Consider the following 19,342-nt stretch of genomic DNA (forward strand, 5'->3'; position numbering starts at 1 on the left):
TGTTCCATTTTTATGAGGGGACGGATATCGAATTTCTTCTCCCCCCCGTCTTTACAAAACCTATGATACTACTAGTGCGACTGGTGGCTCATGGTTGGTAAGGTGTGGTATATCATATATGATACTGTATTATAGTTGAAGATTTATTCCATAGCCCTCACCGAAAGACAAACGCTTCCTCGACGGAAGCTGCCCACTAGGATATGCTTCACTACGCGCCCAGCCAAGGAGGGCAGAGAGTAACCTGAAAGAGTTCTTAGGAGAATGTTGTAACCTTTTTCTCCATCCAGTATTGCATGACTGTGCGTTTCCCACTTGGTTACCTCAAATCGGGTAGGGCAAAAAAAAAAAAACTCTAATAGCCAAACAGTGTTCCATGTGACCGGGAACCCCCCACTTTTGGAAAAGTGACAAAAAACATTCCAAAGATAGGGCTGCTTAGCACCTCAGAGAGAGACAAGATAAAAAAACAAAAAAACACCAGGTCCTACCAGAGGAGGAAACTTAATCGGTATAGAATCTGGTTCGGTTATTCTGCTCCCCCATACCGCGTGCATGTATCTGGGTACAGAGTGGCCTCCCAGAACTAATGTTGCGCAACTAGTTTCTGTGATTCCAGACGCGGTGGGTTGCAGATCGAGGCGAGGAGTGGTAGCTTGGACTTTGGGAGTTTACTCCCTTCACTTCCAAGTTGACAGTCGAGTGAGAATTAATGAGTCATTATTCCTCCAGAGTTGCTATCATACCCCTCTGACGCGCTAGGCCATCACCCCTGTCGAGTATTGACTTCTATGCGTAATTTCGGGGAAGATATTAGAACCAAATACCGGTAGGGCTTCAGAAGCAACAGGTATTATAACTAATGACTTTTGTAGTTTCATCCCAAGGCGATCGATTTATGGCAGAGATACGAGCACTCTCTTTAAAGGTGTAACACAAGCTGGAGTAAACTCTGCGCAGGCCCCAAATCTCCCCAGCATCTCACTCCCCTAGTTTTGCATGCTTTGATGACTATCTCGTTAGAGGGCGTGAAGGGGAGTTCATAGATATCCCTCGTCTATTGATGCGATTCAAGGGGCTCAATTCGTTCTCTAGCACCACATTTACCGCCTCCAGGGTATTAGAACCTTCGCCCAAAGACCCACTCCCTACTTATATGTGTTCGACATGCTTTCTCGCTGCGCCGTTCATTGCGGTGTTTCGCTATTGAAAAGGGTTTTGAGGAACAAGATATTTTGAATCTTGAGCCCCGGGTGTGGATGGTAAAGGCCTATTGGCCAGCCATATACCTTTGGACATAGCAGCCAATTCGCTAGGCATTTGCAAGGGTTGTTTGTGGGTTTGCGGGCGTAATCTCTCGTTAGCGCACAGCTACAAACAACAGGAGGTATCTGTATAAGTAATGTACAAGGAAATTCCCTCCATTTCCCCCACAATTTGACACCTTCTCCCCTCCCTCTACTTCACAGCTCAGTGGCGGTATCCCAGATGACGCGAGAGGATTTCTGGAACCATTGCTCTATATACAGCCTTTTGAAAGAGCTACCATAATAGACTCCCGGGCAAGTTGTACAGGGCAGAGCTTTGTTAACTTGTCTAGATATTCTTTTGTCTTTATAAGGCTCTGTTTGGCGGGAACGGAACCGTTCAGGAACGGTCCATTTCAAAATGGTTGCAACAGGTGAAATGGAGCACTTCTGTTTCGAAGCAGTTTCTCTTACCTTCAATTGAGAATTTTTTTTAACCCCTGGCAACACTCTATAGGGCAGAGTAATTTTGAATACCATACCCTAATAAATCTGCTTTTTTCTTTTTCTTGTAAACTAATGAAATAAATTCTATATTATGTGCAAATCTCTCAGTCTCCTGTACAAAAAAAACTATCTTATCTTAACATTCGTGAAAACTTCTCCCTTCTCTAAAGAGGTTTCAACTTATTCACAGATACCAAGATGGACGAGCATTCTCCTCAATACCAGTGTGTTACCACTTTCACCATACTTATCATAATTGTTTACTAATTTAAAATAGTAGTTCACCTTTGAATACACAAACCTTGAGCGATAAGACTCAATCAATACAGTTAGACTCGGATACTACTGCAAGTCAAAATACTGCATGTATACTACCAAGTGGGCATCAACCTGAGTGTTCTAACCACTCCTACGAGATTGAAGGTAAGTTAAATATCACTATAGTTACTATGATAAGTTCTAACATTTTTTTCAGAAAATTTATCCGAAATTCGTGTTCTAGACCCCGGTGAAGTACCTTCCTCCTTTACGGGAAGCAAGCAGAAAACCCGCAAGCCTCGCCGGCGTCCAGTTGAATGGTCTCCTGAAATGACATCTGTGTTGTTGCGAGAACTAGTTCAAGCTATTAGGACTGGAAAACGATCTGATAATGGGCTAAAGATGGAAGTTTGGGATGAGATTGCTGAGACAGTTCTTCTGATTGCTGGACCTAGGGCTCCTGTAACAGGTGAGAGATGTCAAGGCAAATTGGAGACCTTGAAGAAAAAAGTAGAAGATGTGGACCAGGTTGAAAGATTTGAGTGGTTTTGGGGTTGATCTTAAGACTGGTGCGGTTACTGCACCAGATGAAGTATGGGAGGAAGAAATAAAAAAACAGCCTGGAATACGAGAGTTTCGTGACAAACCACTTGCAAATGCAATTGAGTTGGCGGAAATCATGGAGGGAGTTCAAGCAACAGGTGGTCATGCAATCTATCCTGGCCATACAAAATTACAACAAATCACGATTCCTTCGCCCCTTAGGTCAGATCTAGCAACTCAGGCTGATCCAGAGCAGACCAGCCCCAATACAAGTCCTCATCAACATAAGCGGAGAAGGCTAGCACCACTGGGACATATTCGACAACCTCCAAGGAGTGTTTCTGAACGGCTGATCACTGCTGTTGAAGGGATGGCCACTACACCAATTACTATTGCAGCATCCCAATCAGTTGTTCAGCAAGCTGTATCAAAGCTTCAACAAAAGTATAAAGGAAGACTAGGGTGGTCAACACAAGATATTGTTACTGGATATGAGCTTTTTGAGAACCCAGTTAAGGCAGAAGTGTTTTTAGCATTAGAGGAAGGCGAAGATCAGGAGCTTTGGTTAAGAGGTCAAATAGTTCGTTACAAGGCCTAGGAATTCTACAGCAGTTAGTCTACTGTGACTGGTTTTGGTATTGTACATAATCAAGCCACATTTGTATTGCACGTTTGTCTCGATCTTGTTTCATCTCTCCCATATCTTGTGCATCTCTAACATTTCCTTCATCCTCCTCCTCATAACTTGGATTTGATTCCTCAGAGTGATTGATGTTTTCCAAGGATGAATCAGCATCCTGGTAAAATTGATCCTCCTCTCCATTTGCCCGGTGTCGAATAAAGTTATGTAATGCACAAACTACCAATATAAGTTGAGCTTGTGTGGTAAGGTCAAACTCTGGAGCTGTATTGAGAATTTGAAACCTCTTCCGTAAAACTCCAAAGATACGTTCAATAACATTTCGTAACTGAGCATGACGTAGGTTGAAAAGCTCTTTCTTAGTTCGTGGACGTAAATGAGCTTGTACTTGCTCCCGCAGATGATATCATACGGTATGGTATGGTGTTAAAAACCCAGGACGAAGACCATATCCTGCATCTGCAAGATAAACTGTATTTTCATGTCTTGGAAATCCATGAATCACAGCATTTTCTAATACTTGAGCATCATTGGCTGAACCCTCCCAGCCAGAACATACATAGAAAAAGTACATATCCAAGCTGCATCCAGCAAGAACATTTTGCGAGAGGGTACCTTTCCGGTTACGATAGGGACCCTGCTGGTTTTGTGGGACATGGGCCAAAATGTGTGTCCCATTGATTGCTCCATGAACATCCTTAAAATTGGACATCTTTCCCCAATTTTTCCGTATTTTTGCAGGAATATTGTTTGGTGGAAGATGTACAAATGCTTCATACAGAGGCAGGAGAGCCTTTAGAACTTGATGAAAATAGCTGTAAAATAATTAGAATAATAAACATTTCATATATAAATATTATAGTGCAATTAATACTAACCGTGAAATTGTTTCTCCACTATGCTGAAAGTGTTCCTGAGCTTCCCTATTTGTAGCTCCATGTCCAATAATCCATAAAAACAATACAAGTTCTTCCACAGCTACTTGATGTGTAGACACCAGTAATCCCCTCTCAATTACCCAGTCTCGAAGGTCTAACAATGTTGTAATTGGCATACGAATAACCTCTAGAGCACGACGAGGATGTGCTTGCAGGATTTCAGCAGTATAAATCATTCCAGTTTGAATAGATATATGAACAGGTTCTTTAGAGAGGAATAGATGAGAATAGAGAGCAGAGGTAATTGCGATATGAATCCGTCTTTAAATTATGGCTGTATGAATTGTGCTCATATTGGGGTGAGATGCCATCTTGGAGGTGTATGAGTTGTTTTCCGAGGTGCCAGTGGAAAATATGATGTATAGGGAATAATCTGGTTATTATTTTTAATTAAGATGTCTTTATACATTACAAAAATTTTTTAATACAAAACTAGCCTAAGTGGGGGACCAGCTACTGTTGCAAACCTGGTTGCCAAGATCCACTTTGGAACGGAACGGTTCTTGTTTTTCTACATTACCAAACACTGGATTTACTCCAACCGTTTTGAAACGGAAGGAAACGGTCGTTTGTATGGGGGAACGGACCAGTTCCGTTCCCGCCAAACAGAGCCTAAGGATCTAGTCTAGTGCCAATCCTTTGAGCAAATTACTAGCTTTGGTTGGCGTGCACGCCAGTAAAGGTCCAATACCCTATCAGGATTCGCTGCTCAGGTGGAAACAGCCCCGGTACGCCGGTCTAATATATACCCAGAATAGTTGGGTAGTTGAGATACTTTCCCCAACCCACATTGTCCACCCTGATGGAGTGGAGATGGCAATTCCCAAAATCGGACAGAAACCTTAAACTTTCAGTTTTTCAGAAAGAGCTGTTACCGCTGTATATGACGGGCATCGCGGTTACATTCCTGATCTCCGCCCTTGAGAACAGGGGGCAAGGATGGGTTAGATGGATAGAGCTTTGAGGGTGCTCTAGCCTGATGGGTCATTAGGCTGACCATAACAAAGCGGCCCCGGAACAGTTGCAGCCCAAGACATACAAAGGCACATAACATACAAGCCAACGGAGGCATGCGGGATAAAAAAAATACAAACATCGATCACTTGAGTCATATCCAAGGCCTTACGTATATCCCTCGCAAACTCTAGGCTCTCTACTTACTAGGCGCACTGGATCGGTGTAAATGATGTATGCTCCCCAGTATCTGATCTGATTTTCAAATACTGAGAAAGTTGGGGGTTGCATATTGTATCGGAATACTCCTTTGGAGACGCCTAATATGATCTGCATGTCCAGGTTCCTTTTTTTTTTTCTGGCATTTTAGATCCAAAGTAATGGTACCCTAGTTTAATCTGGGAGCTCGAGCAAGGTAAGTTTAACAACACTGAGCCCTGGGCCTTAGCTTATATAGGAACCACACCCGACATCTGGTGGTTAGTGGGCTTAACCAAGAGCCGTTCCCGAGACCCATAAAAGCTGTTTGGCCACAGGACTAGAGCTCCACTGGTGGTGCCTGAGAATCAAAATCTCCCCCCAGAAAGTCGACTAGCTGAACCTATTTACACAATAAAATACACAGGTGCAACACATTCCCCAAAACTGGTATTCTATTCCCCCGGCAGATACAGCCTTCGACTCGGTTCATAATACAGGTAACTCTCAAATGGAAAGAGAGGTCATACCCCATCACTCGGAAAGTAAACGTGGCCAACAGCTTTGCCACATTCTGGCCTGGTTTTTTTCTTTTCCGAACACGGAGCCATATTACCGACGCATGCAGGGTGATGCCGTAGAGTGGGGGAGGAGGAGTAAAAAATTAAAATTAAAATTAAAATTTCGTGCTAAGTACGGCAACCCCTCCCTTCCCCGAGCAGATCTTGATTGGGCTTGTTAAATTCAGATTTAACGGGTTGCATCGTTGGCAAGGGGAATGGCACCCATCGAACTGGTACGAGTAGTTTCATCCGTGATGCGCAACCTCCATCTACGGGTATCATACTGGAAAGTACTCGCACATCTGTCCAATTTTAGGAAGGGAGAATTTACGGAGCGGGGTGGTTGTAGTCCGCACTATTAGATTTTCCCACACCCCAGCGAAAATCTGCATGTTTGACTTGGCATCGAGATATCATACCAGGAAGAAGACTCTTTATGAAATAAGCAGGCCTCATGTTTGTGCCAATTATTCCGCCCCTGAAATCCTACCCCCGTCAAGGTTTTCAGGAGTGGGACCAAGCGCTATTGCAGTTACTGTATGTGGGATATGATAGGACATTTGAATTCACGAAGCCGGCCGGGATACCCAAAAAATCAAACAAGAGAAGTTATTCCCTGCTTAAACAGAATTAGGTTTAGCACACGATTTGCATCGGATCACGTACTAGATATAGGTAGGCCTTTGAAGGAACTACCCTCCTACTCGAGTACGGTACCGTACAGCCATAAGCAGAGACACAGGTGCGAAATTGCGCTGGCCGTCTTGTGCTCCTAGCTAGCGCCGATATTCTCGTTCATCCCGATCTTTACAGTATATCACGGAGAGCCCGCTGAACTTTCAAATGATCCCAGAATGCTTACTGTATACGATAAAAGGTGGCCGAGGTGGCTGATTACAACCTGGGGTCGCCCGCCGCCCGACACCTGCACCCCACCCGGGTCATCTTGAGATATCCGCATCCGTCTACCCCACTCCACCCGCATACATATGTGCAGACACACACAGGACCGTGATATACCTAGCCTGTACGCGAGATGGGGGGATGGTCTAAGATAGCCAGTGCAGATGCATCACAAATGTAATCCTGCAAAATCCCGGCGAAAGTGCTCGACTCGAGTGAGAATTGATGAAGCAGAAATCCCGGTTGCCTTACAACTAGAGCTCCTAAATCCAAAAAAAAATCCTGGCAATATACAGTAGAGTTGGAGCACATAATAGCTTATCAGGGATGACAGGAAATAGGTGACGCAAGCCAGACTCCAGTCCACGAGGTCGTAAAGGGAAAAAAGAAAAAAATCGGCGGATGTGATCCTTTGCCGCTATTGCCGTAGCAATCTTCAACCCCCCACACTGGCTATCACGTACTCACTTGATCACTAACCCTCGATTCGAGTGCTTTCAGTTTGCCGAGTCTTTAAAAAGAGATGTCGCAGTCGCAGGCTAAAGTCCCCGAGAGTGATCCGCCACACATACATCCTCTCCTGGAAACTCGGAAGGTGGAAAAACAGCAAAAGCTAGAGATCAGCTAGGAGAGGAATCTGAAAGAAAATTAAATTTAAAAAAGGCCAGAGACCCCGGGCCGTGTTCCTACCTCAAACACTTCACACAGACCTCTCTGTCCCTCTCCCTCTGTAGCAACCTTTTCACTTTCAACATTCATTAATAGCAAAGATAAACCCCCAGACAAAAATCCAAATAGAGCCAGAATAGGAATATGGAGAGAATAAATAAAAAGCGGTATCATACAAATTCTGCGCGCAACATTAAATAAAGCGAATAGCAAGTGGATTGAAAATGGAGAATGCAGATAAGGTACATTTTTATGTATGTATATCCTGGATATGGGATAGATAGAGCGAGACATTAAGGATATGGATAGGGGGATTGGACGTGGCGAGCATGAGAATGATTGGAAGTGGGGGAGGGAGGGAGGGGCAGTAAGTCGGAAAAAGTAGATAATATTCAAAGGTAACTTGGGTGAGAAGTTAAAAACAAAAAGGAAACCCCCTAGAAACGCCCGGACGAGGTTGAAAAAGGGAAGAAGAAACATACATGAGGAGCCCATGAGGAGATAAGATGCAGGAAACATGGGTGAGGGAATTAAAGAAGTAGAGGATAGGGGCTGCTTTTGTCGTAAAAGAAGAGGTACTGTTCCGAGAATCTCTGCGCCTTCCGATCCTTCACATCCGTTTGATCCGCTGATGGGATATTTTTGGTTTCGTGAAGAAAGAGAATTGAAGGTAGGGTCGAAGGCAAAACAAAAAAGAAGTAAAAGGTGGAAGAAAAGGAAAAAAGCAAAACACAAACTCCCATATCCATCGGTCTATAAATCCTATTTCTTTCTTTCTTGCCTTTTACGTCCCTCCACCTCCTCCTCTCGAAAAGAAGAACCTAACCCCGAATAAGGACAGCGTAGCGGGCATGGACCCAAAATTAACCCCTCACCTCCCTCCCCAGTATACGAGGTCGCTCCACGCTGCTCAATCGACCGATTCCAACGACGATTCGGGAGCAGCCAAAGCAACTGCCTCCTCTTCAGTAATGTATATCCCGATCAAGCACTCAGCCAACATGCCCTCAACATTGACCCAAGGATGCGTAGCGTTAAATAGTTTCGTACAATCCTTGCCCGCGCCGCGGAGGAGGTCCTTTTCCCCGCCGGGGTGGAAGGGGAGGTACGCCGTGATATTGTATACTCGTCCGTTCAGCGCGGTCCAGATGTCGTCCGGGGCTTTTGCATGCGTAGCTAGCATCGAGGGGGAGACTTTTATCAGGTTCGAATGCGAGAGGCCCTGGTAGAGGGGAAAAGAAGAAAAAGGCAAAGTCAGTTAGGATGATTTAGCGGGAGAGATCGGGTGAAGCCAGCTACGGCTCCGGCACTCACCCTTAAGTCCACGCCGGAGCGCTGTAATCTTGCCCAATCAAGCGGTGAATGCCCGGGTTCTAGGATGACTTTCTTCCGACTGCTGGAGGAAGGGGTGGCGGATTTTCGCTGGTTCGGGAGCGTTAGTCCGTTACCCGCCGCCACACCGGAGGCTCCCAGTCCCACAGCGGCTAATCTTGAACGGGCGGCCGAACTTTCGCTCTGCCGTTGCTGAGCAGCGGAGGATTGAGGTGGAACACCCGGTAAGACGAGACGGGCGTTTGCCTTCGGATTCCTCCCACGAATGGGAATGGGAATGGGAATGGGTGGAGGCGCCATAGGTAGTGTTGTTGTTGCTGTCGACGTGATGGGTGAGGGCATTGTGCTTGTGTTTGTTGAGGGTGATAATGATGACGACGGTGATAATGATGCAGTGAGAGATGAGATCCCACCGGATGCTCGCTGGGCAGAATTTAAAGAGGGGAAGGAAGGAGGCGTATCATCATCGTCAGTCTCATCCCCTTCGGCCTGTTCACCGTCATTGTGGTTGTTGCTCTCCACACCTCGCGCTCCCGGATCATCTCCATCTCTCTCGCCATCTGTAAGCAGTGAGATCTGGGGTATCGCGGATATCCCAACAGTGGGGGCTGCAGAGGGTGCGAGTGCTTTGGGAGTTGCTTCTGGGGAGTGGGGATTCGGCAAGGAAGGGGGGAGGGAGGGGATTGTTCCAGGTGATGATAAGGGTGATGATGATGGTGGTGGTGGTGGTGGTGCTTGGGCGGGTGTTCGTCTTGTTTGCTGCTGCTGTTGTTGGGTATCCTTCCCCTTCGGAGCAGGTTCGAAATTCGGCGCGTCGTAATCCTGTACTGTTATTGAGACGGCAGCAGCTGCTGTAGTTGCTTGTGTTTGAGGGGAAGATGGGGGTTTCGGGCTCAGAGGCTGCTTAATGAAGGCTGAGAAGAAGGGCCACATGGGGAGAGCCTTCGACTGACCACTAGTGCCGTCGGCGGAAGAGAGGCGGCGGTAGAGCAAATAAGACAGGAAGGCGAGGATAAGTGACAGGCCGACAATCATCGGTGGCTAAGAATGGGACAGCGGCGGGTGCTGCCGGGTTGGGACGAGGTAATGGGCTGAATAGTGGAATGATGATGGGGGAGAATCGTATGACTTTTTTTTTATTATTTTATTTTTTGTATAAAGTATATTTTACGGTGGTTTAGGTCCGTATGCAGGTTGGGTGGGATGGGATGATGGGGTATGGTGCGGAGGGGAGGGGAGGGGAGGGTGCCGGTACGTATTGAATGAAGGGTGGATTGTGAGGGAGTGAATGGAGTTTGTATGGATGTATTGCTCAGTCTGGCTGGCGGTTGAAGTCATGTCTGGTGGAGGTGAACCCCAATCTGAACCCGCCCGGATAGGACAGAGACCGGGCAGAAACACCAGTAACCGGTATGTAGACTATCTGATCCAGCACTCGAGCACTGTCTCATACTGTACTCGAGTATGGGCCCGCGGAAAGGGACATTTTAACCCCAACAAGGTGTCAGCCAGAGGAAGAGAATGAAAATCTCTTCACTTCTTCTGTGATATCAACAGCACCATAATATTATCATACCTTACTTTTTTTCCCCTTTCCTTTTCCCCCTTCTCCTCGCCACTCCTTCCGCATGTTGACAAGAAACACACTCAATGGGATTCTGCAAGTCCTTCCACCCTAATTGGCCAAATAAAGCCCTAACCCACGACCCTGCTGCCTGCCAAGACATCAAAGGATGAATAATCAAGCTTCAACAAATGTTATGATACTGTTATCCCCCGTTGATCGTCCTCCTCCCCCCGCCAAGCCGGAGGAAACCAGTATCATAGCAAGAAACTCCCCCACCAAAACCCTCCATCAAATCGGAAACTAGGGGAAGTCTCAATTGATTCCCTGTCCCCTTTGCCGGGAAGAAATTGGAACGGCAGCTACGGTACGGCACGTCACCTCCTCCTCTTCTTTCACTAAACTAGGCCCGGAGGAAGAGAACAAGAAAGAGGGGAAGAAGAAAAAAAACCCCTCCAATATCCACCGCTTCTCGTATGTTCCTGGACCACCTAGAAGTCGACCGCATCACAAGAATGTCCCTCGTAAACCTCGGCCACTTCTGCTCGCACATGCAGAACGCCTCACGCTCACGCCTCTCCATAACCTCCATCATCCCGTCGAAGCTACACCTAGGTATCGCATTAGCGCTCCAAGACCATGGCTTTATATCCTCCGTGACCCGGGGCGACACCGCGGGCCCGGACGCCGAGGAGACGCCGACGACGCAGGAGAACATCGCAAGGAGGAGACTTTGGCTCTCGCTCAAGTATCACGATAACGAACCCGTGCTTTCGAGGATGAAGCTTGTGAGCAAGCCAACCAAGAGGATACATATGGGGGTTCTGGGGCTGCAGAATCTGGCGGCGGGAAAGCAGCATGATTTCGTGCAGCCGCTTGAGGCCGGGGAGATTATGCTTTTGTCGACGGATAAGGGGGTTATTCTGGAGGCTCGGCAGGCCGTCGAGAGGAGGATTGGGGGGCAGTTGTTGTGCCGGGTGCGGTGAATTGTGGATATTGGAATGGCGATTTTTTTTTTTTTTTTTTTTTGTCTTTTTCGGCTGCGGGATGCATGGGATTCACGGGGTTACATACTTGAAAACGACCTTTTCGCAGGAAAGCAGGGGCGAAGGGGAGGGGAAACCCCCTTTTGTATATAATGTCACGTTTTTCCGCTACCGGATAGGATCTGAACTGGTGAAAGGGAAGAGAGAGATGGGATCGTCCTGGATATCTTGAACCTCCACTGTCTGGCATTCTCTGCAAAACACTACCCCCTCAGTATCATAGGGCCATTCTTCAACTGGAGCAGATACACTTCCCCAGCGAGGCCCCACATCGCTAGGAATGATGTCTCGGACCCGAGGGCACCCAGAGGAAGAAAAAGTAAAATAAGGGCCCCGCGGATGACACCTGCTTATCAGGACTTACTCGTATGATACGATATCAGCCACAACAGCCCCAGGGTTGCGGATATTGCTGTAGCAAATCAAGTCCACCCAAATCGGTAAGCCGCCTGAAGCCGAACAACCGGAGGAGCAATTGCGCCAGGATTACACCCTGGGAAACGGCGACTAGGGTTTCTTTCTCGCTCAGGCTTTTTCTAGTAGTAGACTTCTCACCTATAGGCATTGTGGTTCGTGACGGTCGGATGGTACTTTTTATTTCCCGTTCTCCCCCCCCACCGGCTCGTTTCTTGTGTCGTTCTCGGGCACTAGGAAGACCCTTTCTGACGGCTGGCATATCAACTGACGATGCTCCTCCCCGTATCTCACTCAGAAGTTTGGAAACGGCAACCGAGTGATATTATATGTCCAGGTTCTCTTTCAAATCATAAGCTTACCCACATAATTATACCCCCCAACCTTTTTTAGTAATAAGAAAGAGATATACTGATATTGAGACAGAATCACTAATCGTGGATACAACCAAGAGAGAGTCCTCAACCTGAAACAAATAAACCCCGTATAACGGAAAGAATCCCCATCGAAAATTTACCTCAACCTCCTACCTCCCTTGCTCTTGGCCTCCTTCTGCATCTTGTCAACCTCAGTCAACAGCACGCTTACCGCAATCCACGTAAAGCTCTTGAGAGAATCCAGGTCTTTCCAATTTTTCTCCGGAAGACATAACGACAACGACGCCATACCAATACCTAGGGTTTTTTCCCTTGACTCGCTTTGCATAGACTCAACGATAGAGCTAGCAAGCCTGTCGAACTCATCCCTCATTTGTGATGAGGCGTCCTTCTGCCTTTGGGTCTGCCGCTCTTTGCCCACGATGTTCCCGATAAATACCTCGACTTCTCGGAGGCGGTATTTCCATGGCATGTCCGAGTAGTTTAGCATCATCCGTTCCACATTCCCCTCGTATCTAAGTATGGTGTTAGTAGTGCTGATGGATGAAGTGACGGGACTGCTTACGCCTCCTTGAGCTCAGCTGCAACGCCAATGTAATCTTCCCATTTGTAGTTGGACGGGATCGCTTCCTCAAGCCATTCCCAGATCCCGAGGACCACGGCGCCCTCATCGACATTGCGTGCTCGGCGTTCCTTGTTCACAGTTCCCTGAACCTCGCGAAGAAATGCGGTTTCGTCGATCTCTCTATATAGTTTCCCGAGGACCTTTTCGCTCTCGTAGTATAAGGTTGGTGTGTCTTCGTCGTCATCATCATCATCTGGCACTACATCCTCCTCGACGAATTCAGGTCCCCTTTTTATTAATATGCGAGGGCCTGGTGCCATAAAATCCGGCTTGGCGAAGGTTGCTTTTGGGAAATCGGACCTAGAGACCTAAAGGGAGCACCAGGGCAGTGTCAAGAGGCTGCTCTGTTTTGAAGTATACTCCCGGGGGCTGAACTCACTTTTATCCCAGTTTTAGGGAAGTCAACAGCTGTGGAGGCTAGTTCAGCAAGCTTTAAACAATCCGGATGGTGCACGCCTTCGACTTTCTTGTCTGCAGTAATTAAATGCCGGGAACTAATCATCCCAAGAAGATTGTTCTCCATGAATTCTAGGAAGAAGTCGACAATATCGCTAGTCTTTACCGGGCGTCCGAGGTCTTTCGTTGGGACCTTGGGGTACTCTGCCGGGTCGTATGTCGTCTTTAAACTGAACCTTGCATCGTATATTATATTATATAAGTCTGGGGCTTATTAGCAGCCTCTCTTGAGAGGTGGTGATTTGTGTGGCTTGCCTCCATCTAAATCCCCACCACCTAGCATACTTGGCATATCGCGCTCACCCCGTTGAGGGAACGCAACACAGTTACGCAAGGCCCGGAGCGGAGAGTCCGGGGGCAACTGGTTCGTACCGATAGCCAATGCCATTTGCACGTCCCCAGGATGGTGTACCGGTGATCTGGTGATCAATACTCGCCCTGCTATACTCTCCGATGTACTTTTGTCTCGAGCTTGGACCGTAACATATATTTGGCCTTCCTGTAGATAGCCAGTTTCGTCCATTACCCCAACGAGCGTCATGCCCTTTTTGACCGGTATCCTTGCCTTATGCTTCAAGCTCCGTAAGGATGTAATTAGAGATAGTTCAAATGCTTGCTCTAGAAAATGGTCGTCTCTGAAATTGAACCCGAGGTTGTTTAGTGACTCGATGACCCATGGGAGTCTTATAGCTGTTGAGGCGATTCGTTGCCGCTTCAAGAAATTTGCTGCATTGGCCACTGAAGTTGTCGACTGTCGTAGATCCTCAATGGCTTCTTTCTGGAGGGTCATGAAAGTGCTTTCAAAAACACCAATATCCTCCAAAACTTTTATCAGAGGCCTATTGAGGTACATGGGCAGCCAGTCCGCAGAGTTACAAATCTCGATTTTGCGGTCAGACGATCCCCTGAATTTGATCATTGAGGGTCGAAGGCAGAACTTGTCTCCGACAAGTCGTGTGTCAAGGGAGACCACCCCTTTGGCCCCGGCAAATCGAATCTGGAACACCGTCGGTCGGGTCTTGCGCAGCGATTCGGATTCCCTCCAAACTCGGTCGAGGAGTTGTTGTGAGATTGTGCCCACACCATCACTGAATGTTCGTCCATTTCTCACTACGTCGGGGATCTCTACCTCGTGCTCCGCTCTGACGTCAATGGAACCATAGGTGTCACTGAATGCTTGTCCAACCCGGGCTGCATACTTACCCGGGCATGTGATGCTCGAAAAATCACCGAGCCTAGAAGTGACGATTTTGGGATCGAGGTATTTGCCGTCCAGATAAAAAGGCGCCATAAACCAGCAACTTTGAGTCCGCAAAGATGAGCTGGAAAACCCCAAGAACTCAAATTTCCTGCCAGCAATAGTTATACCTTCCGAGAGATAAAAGCGAAACTGGTTTTTATATATTGGTGACTGGTCCACCTTATGTTGGAACAGCAACGGTTCCCCATCTTCCTCACAAAAGGTCACTCGTATAAAATATTCGTGGTGGTCCGGATACTTTCGAAGTACCCTGTTCTGAGGTTCAGGAAGGGGACCGAAAAAGTAGCAACCAGCAGGTGTTATAGAGACATGGTGAACGAGAGCCATGTGCTTTTTCTGGGCCCTTTCTAGCTTTGAAGCTATTAATGATCCTTTGCGACTCGAGGCGAAGGCTGCGCATCCATCCAACCCAGATGTGAGAGCTTGGTGGGAGAATGTGCCAGGTTCGTTCATTGGATCCTCTCGCCCAGAGCTCTCCACAAATTCTTGCAAAATGGTGGCGGTTTGCTCGCAGCCGTGCCTCCTAATGAATGAACCGACCTGAGGTAACAACCTCAACACAGAGCTTGGGGGTAGGTAGCCACCGGCCCACATCGCATTGAGTTGGAATGCGATGGGGAACATCTCCGGACCAAAAAACTGCCTCTGCAACTTGGCGACCAGCTCTTTGCTAGATTCTTGGAATTCAAACACCGCGGAACGTGTATCTGTTCGCTTCTCGATAACCGGAGGGATTCCACGGTGTTCACCAAGAAGCATAATGGAATCTATTTCGTGGGCTTCCTTGAGATGTATTCGGTATACAAAAGCGAATGGTGCATAAAGAGCGTGGTCTGCACCCAGGCACGAAACGCGCCTCCGAACATCCTTACCGAAAAACCCGAATAAAAGTTCGTCTTGCTGTGTAGTTTCCTCGTAGAACCTAGGCGCTTTATCTAACGTGAAGGTAACAGATTTGCTGTCCCAATTGGAAACAACAATTGAAATCATATCAATATACCGAGCCACAATTGACTTGTTGGTCGAACTACCATCGCTCTGCACCTCCAAACCAAGCCTTTCGAACACAAGGCTCAATGGGTCATCTTGAGAAGGATCACACTCGCTCTCGAAAACAGCATGGACAGCCCTCCCTCCAAAACGCAGAGTGCCGACAACATTGATCGAATAGTAACAGTCAAATACCGGAGCACACCCTTCTGTCTCAGTCGACCAAACGCCACACTCAACCTTTTCGATATCGAACTTTTTCCCAGGAGGTCTCGTCCTTTGTATCTGGGGCTGCTGCAGGCTTTCCTTTATCAAACTTTCTTGCTCCTTCTGTAAGCTCTTGACCACGTAGTGGTCGCAACCTTTATTGCTGATCACGAATCTGAGGGGAGTTCCCTGCATCCTTATCATGCGTTGGGCCACCCCACTATTTCGTGCTCCATAGAGACTAAGAAACTTCTTCCCCGCCTCTTGGGTTGGAACAGTCAGAGCTCCATTCTTCCAACTTCCCTTGCCTGGCTTTCTCTTAAAGACTGTAGCTCTAAAGGCTAGAACGCCGATTTCGTTGAGATGAGGTTCCAGCGTTCTCCTCAGCTGGGAATCCCGGCCGCTGCTATAAGGAATATTCTGAATAAAGATCTCCATACTCGACCAGCGATAAATCTAGTGAAGGTGGGTTGATAACTCCAGAACACTCTGGTGTTCGGCTCACCAACGGAGAAGGAGAACAAGTGGCGAGTTCCTCCTAGGGCCGTTCGAAGATTCCTGGGAACCAAAACCTGCGATAAAGCTTAGCACCAAGCCTAGACTTCATCTATCGGAGCTAGGTGTTTCCAGATCACAAGACCCACCTCGAATTACAGCAAACAACCAGCCTGCTTCGTACAAATGCCGAGATAGTCCAAGTTTTATTTCCCTACCGAGTAGACGTTAGGTCTTAAAAGGTTCTCGATAAGCCGGCAAGCCTGTCGAAATTGAAGACTGAGATGCCCGGCGGAAACATAGAGCTTTGTAGTTGACGGGTCCAGCGGGATAGTTCCGCAGGGTAATTTTTTCGGCGCCTCGAAATCTGTGCTACCTCTATCCGCCTCTACTGCCGGTCCCAAGGGTTCCCAATCTATTACCGCAGAACAAGCAAACAATTGGCCCATATTTGGCCCCGGATATGCCATCGATGATGAAATACGGGTAATGCATGCAAACAAGTGCGGCTGCATGATTCCTTCGGAATATCTTATCTGAAGAGTCAATACAATCTTTCAAAGATGCATAGAAGGGGATGGAACCCCAGGGCTGACTCCTATGACTCCTTGCGGCTTCTCAAGTGCGAATTTCATATACCGGTATGCCCCTTCCTGCCCCTCCCCCCACCTCGCTTCTTACAAGAAATTTGGGGACATTCAGGAAGAGGATGATGCACTGAGTGCAACACCCCCTATCATCTTTGAGGCTTCGAGACCTATATAATTCTCAGAGAGCACTGAGCGCTACCCACGAGCACAAGTGCCGTCACACGAGAGCTGCAAACATCGTCTACAGTATGATGGGTTGCTCGCGAATTTCATAAGTATTTGGACACCTCAATACCAGGGCCCACCAAGAGGACAGATCCATGGCGCCAAGGTGTTCGGATATCTTAGAAATTCTCGAACAAATTACCGGTATGAGTACTGTACTCGTACTATCATACTCCCGCGCATCCGCAATGATCCCTAAAAACAAAACAAATTAAAGTAAAGCAAAAATTAGGCGCAACCTCAGTCAAACGGAAGTGCAAGCAAGATATACCGAAATATTCCGAGAGTCCCAGGAAAATGTTAGACCAAAAAGTGATGTTTCCCAGGCACTTTACCACATTTCCCTCCAAAAGGGTCTGCTTTTTCTCCACTCATGGCTAAAAGAAATTCCCACGGCGAGATTGTGCTCCGGATCGACAACGTTGGTGGCCTAAACTTTGCACCCGTTCATCACAACTCGGTAGTGATGGGTCTCGGAGGGAACCCGGTGGGAGTCACCATCCCGATGGCTAGCGGCATTCCCCAAAGCAAAACATATCAGGCGTATTATTATTATCCACATCACATCGGCATCTCAGCGCATAGTTGACTTTCCCTCTCTCAAAGGAAATTCTCCGCCTTAACTCACAAGCCTCAATACCAAGAGATTTGATGGCTGCCTAACAGCAAAAAGTAAGGCTACGTATCGTGCGGGAATAGAATTAACAGAATCCTCTATTACCGCATTCCCCGGGAAGATTTGCATATCGCTAGCACGTTGAAATAAAGCAGGGGTCTAAGAAAAACATGAAAATTCAGCCAAAATGAGGGCGAAAAATACGGCAAGGTGAGTATATTGTTTGTGCCGTTAAAATCTTTTGCCACCAATATGAGCAACTTGAGAGGGCCACTTCATGGTGCTCCCTCATAACAGGACAGCAATGCCACAAAAAAAAAAGGCATCAAAATGCCGGGGGATGGGGGTACGTCTGTCGAACCTCACGTTATTGGCTCTAGCCTTCTTGCCCACTCAGAGACCAGTTCTCTCTGCTCCAGGTACTTTGCCCAGAATCCAACAGACATTTTTCCTTCACCGAATTGCGAGGAAATCAACCAATTGTATGCTCGGACAGCCTCTCCTCTCCATAATATAAACTCGGCCTACGAGAGTCGAGTTCGACTGACTTTTTTTTTTTTTTTTTTTTGACGGTCTTTTCGGTTGTGCCTGGCCTACATATGCTACCTACAATACTAAAAGGAACTTTGGGTTCTAGTTCGACAGACTTTTGCCCACACCCTACGGAGGTACTCGGACATGGAAGAGAAAATCGAGCAAGACAAGGATACGAGCAGGGAATCTCTGGGATCTCTGGAATCTCATAATTCGCATCATGAAAAAAAAAAAAAACCAGCTTGGGACGAAGTCAAAATCTCGGAGTAGTTACATTTGATTTTACAGACACAAGGAGAGAAAAAAAGAAAAAGAGATAAAAAGATAAAAAAGAAAAAAACAACCTATTAAATAAACAATATATTTGCATATTGTTAGTTGCCAAAATTAACTGTGCACCATGATTGGTGACAATACAGAGTTCTCATTGCTTTACAATTTGAACATCATTTAAATAAGTTGCAATAAATTAACCTAAACCAGACTGTTTCTCCTACTTATTTTTTACTTTTAAGAAATCATACCTCCTATTCATTGCAGTTATGCCAAAAAACTAATACTCTCAGTATCTCTCAGAGTTTACCTCGAGGTAGATTCTCAGACTAAATGCCAATAAGTCTCAAATGTGATATTCTCAAATTGCCTACAATCTTAATATCTACCTTACAACTATTAGAGATACAATCTCAAAGGAAGATCAAGAAGGCAAAGAGAAGATGGGTAGAGGAAGATATCCTAAAACTACTATGTTACCAGATAATATTATAATAGAGGAGGTTTTTAAGAACTGTTATGCAGCATATTCTGAGATTGTTGAAAAGGTTTTTTTTAATGTTTCTTGTAGAACATTGAGGAGAAGACTTGTATAAAAGTATCTTAAAAGTAGTTAGCATAAGAGAGACTTTATTTGAATGAGAACCTAGCTTTGGAGAGACTAGAATAGGGATTAGCTTATAGGTATTGGACAAGGGAGATGTGGAAGAGAAAGGCAGTATAGGAATAGAAGATAGCTGTACAGAGAGAATTAGGAAAGAAAAGAAAATGAGTACTTAGATACACAAATCAGATATAGAATAATGCTTGTACTAAACCTGTTAGTAGGGCAGGAGAGAGGAAGATTAGCCAAATAATAATTGACTGTTTTTATAGTTAAACTCATAGTCCTGATTTATCTGTTTTTCCTGATTCAA

General features: G+C 46.5%; 3 protein-coding genes; 1 reads left to right on the forward strand and 2 right to left on the reverse strand.

Moving 5' to 3' along the window:
• Nucleotides 1-7,382: 7,382 nt before the first annotated feature.
• GSTUM_00000783001 (uncharacterized protein) lies at nucleotides 7,383-9,953 on the reverse strand. XM_002838046.2 has 2 exons: nucleotides 8,735-9,953; nucleotides 7,383-8,642 (listed from the first exon to the last, which is right to left on the reverse strand). The coding sequence occupies exons 1-2, from the start codon at nucleotides 9,785-9,787 to the stop codon at nucleotides 8,331-8,333; spliced, it is 1,365 nt and encodes a 454-aa protein (XP_002838092.1). The 5' UTR covers nucleotides 9,788-9,953; the 3' UTR covers nucleotides 7,383-8,330.
• Nucleotides 9,954-10,567: 614 nt separating this feature from the next.
• GSTUM_00000784001 (mitochondrial 37S ribosomal protein MRPS8) lies at nucleotides 10,568-11,574 on the forward strand. XM_002838047.2 has 1 exon: nucleotides 10,568-11,574. The coding sequence occupies exon 1, from the start codon at nucleotides 10,832-10,834 to the stop codon at nucleotides 11,300-11,302; it is 471 nt and encodes a 156-aa protein (XP_002838093.1). The 5' UTR covers nucleotides 10,568-10,831; the 3' UTR covers nucleotides 11,303-11,574.
• Nucleotides 11,575-12,077: 503 nt separating this feature from the next.
• GSTUM_00000785001 (uncharacterized protein) lies at nucleotides 12,078-16,497 on the reverse strand. XM_002838048.2 has 5 exons: nucleotides 16,337-16,497; nucleotides 13,508-16,264; nucleotides 13,158-13,444; nucleotides 12,719-13,086; nucleotides 12,078-12,668 (listed from the first exon to the last, which is right to left on the reverse strand). Exons 2-5 carry the CDS (start codon nucleotides 16,128-16,130, stop codon nucleotides 12,290-12,292), a joined length of 3,657 nt encoding a protein of 1,218 aa, XP_002838094.1. The 5' UTR covers nucleotides 16,131-16,264; nucleotides 16,337-16,497; the 3' UTR covers nucleotides 12,078-12,289.
• Between the last annotated feature and the right edge of the window lie 2,845 nt (nucleotides 16,498-19,342).

Source organism: Tuber melanosporum (assembly GCF_000151645.1).
Source record: "Tuber melanosporum whole genome shotgun sequence assembly, scaffold_219, strain Mel28".
Classification (NCBI taxonomy): Eukaryota; Fungi; Ascomycota; class Pezizomycetes; order Pezizales; family Tuberaceae; genus Tuber; species Tuber melanosporum.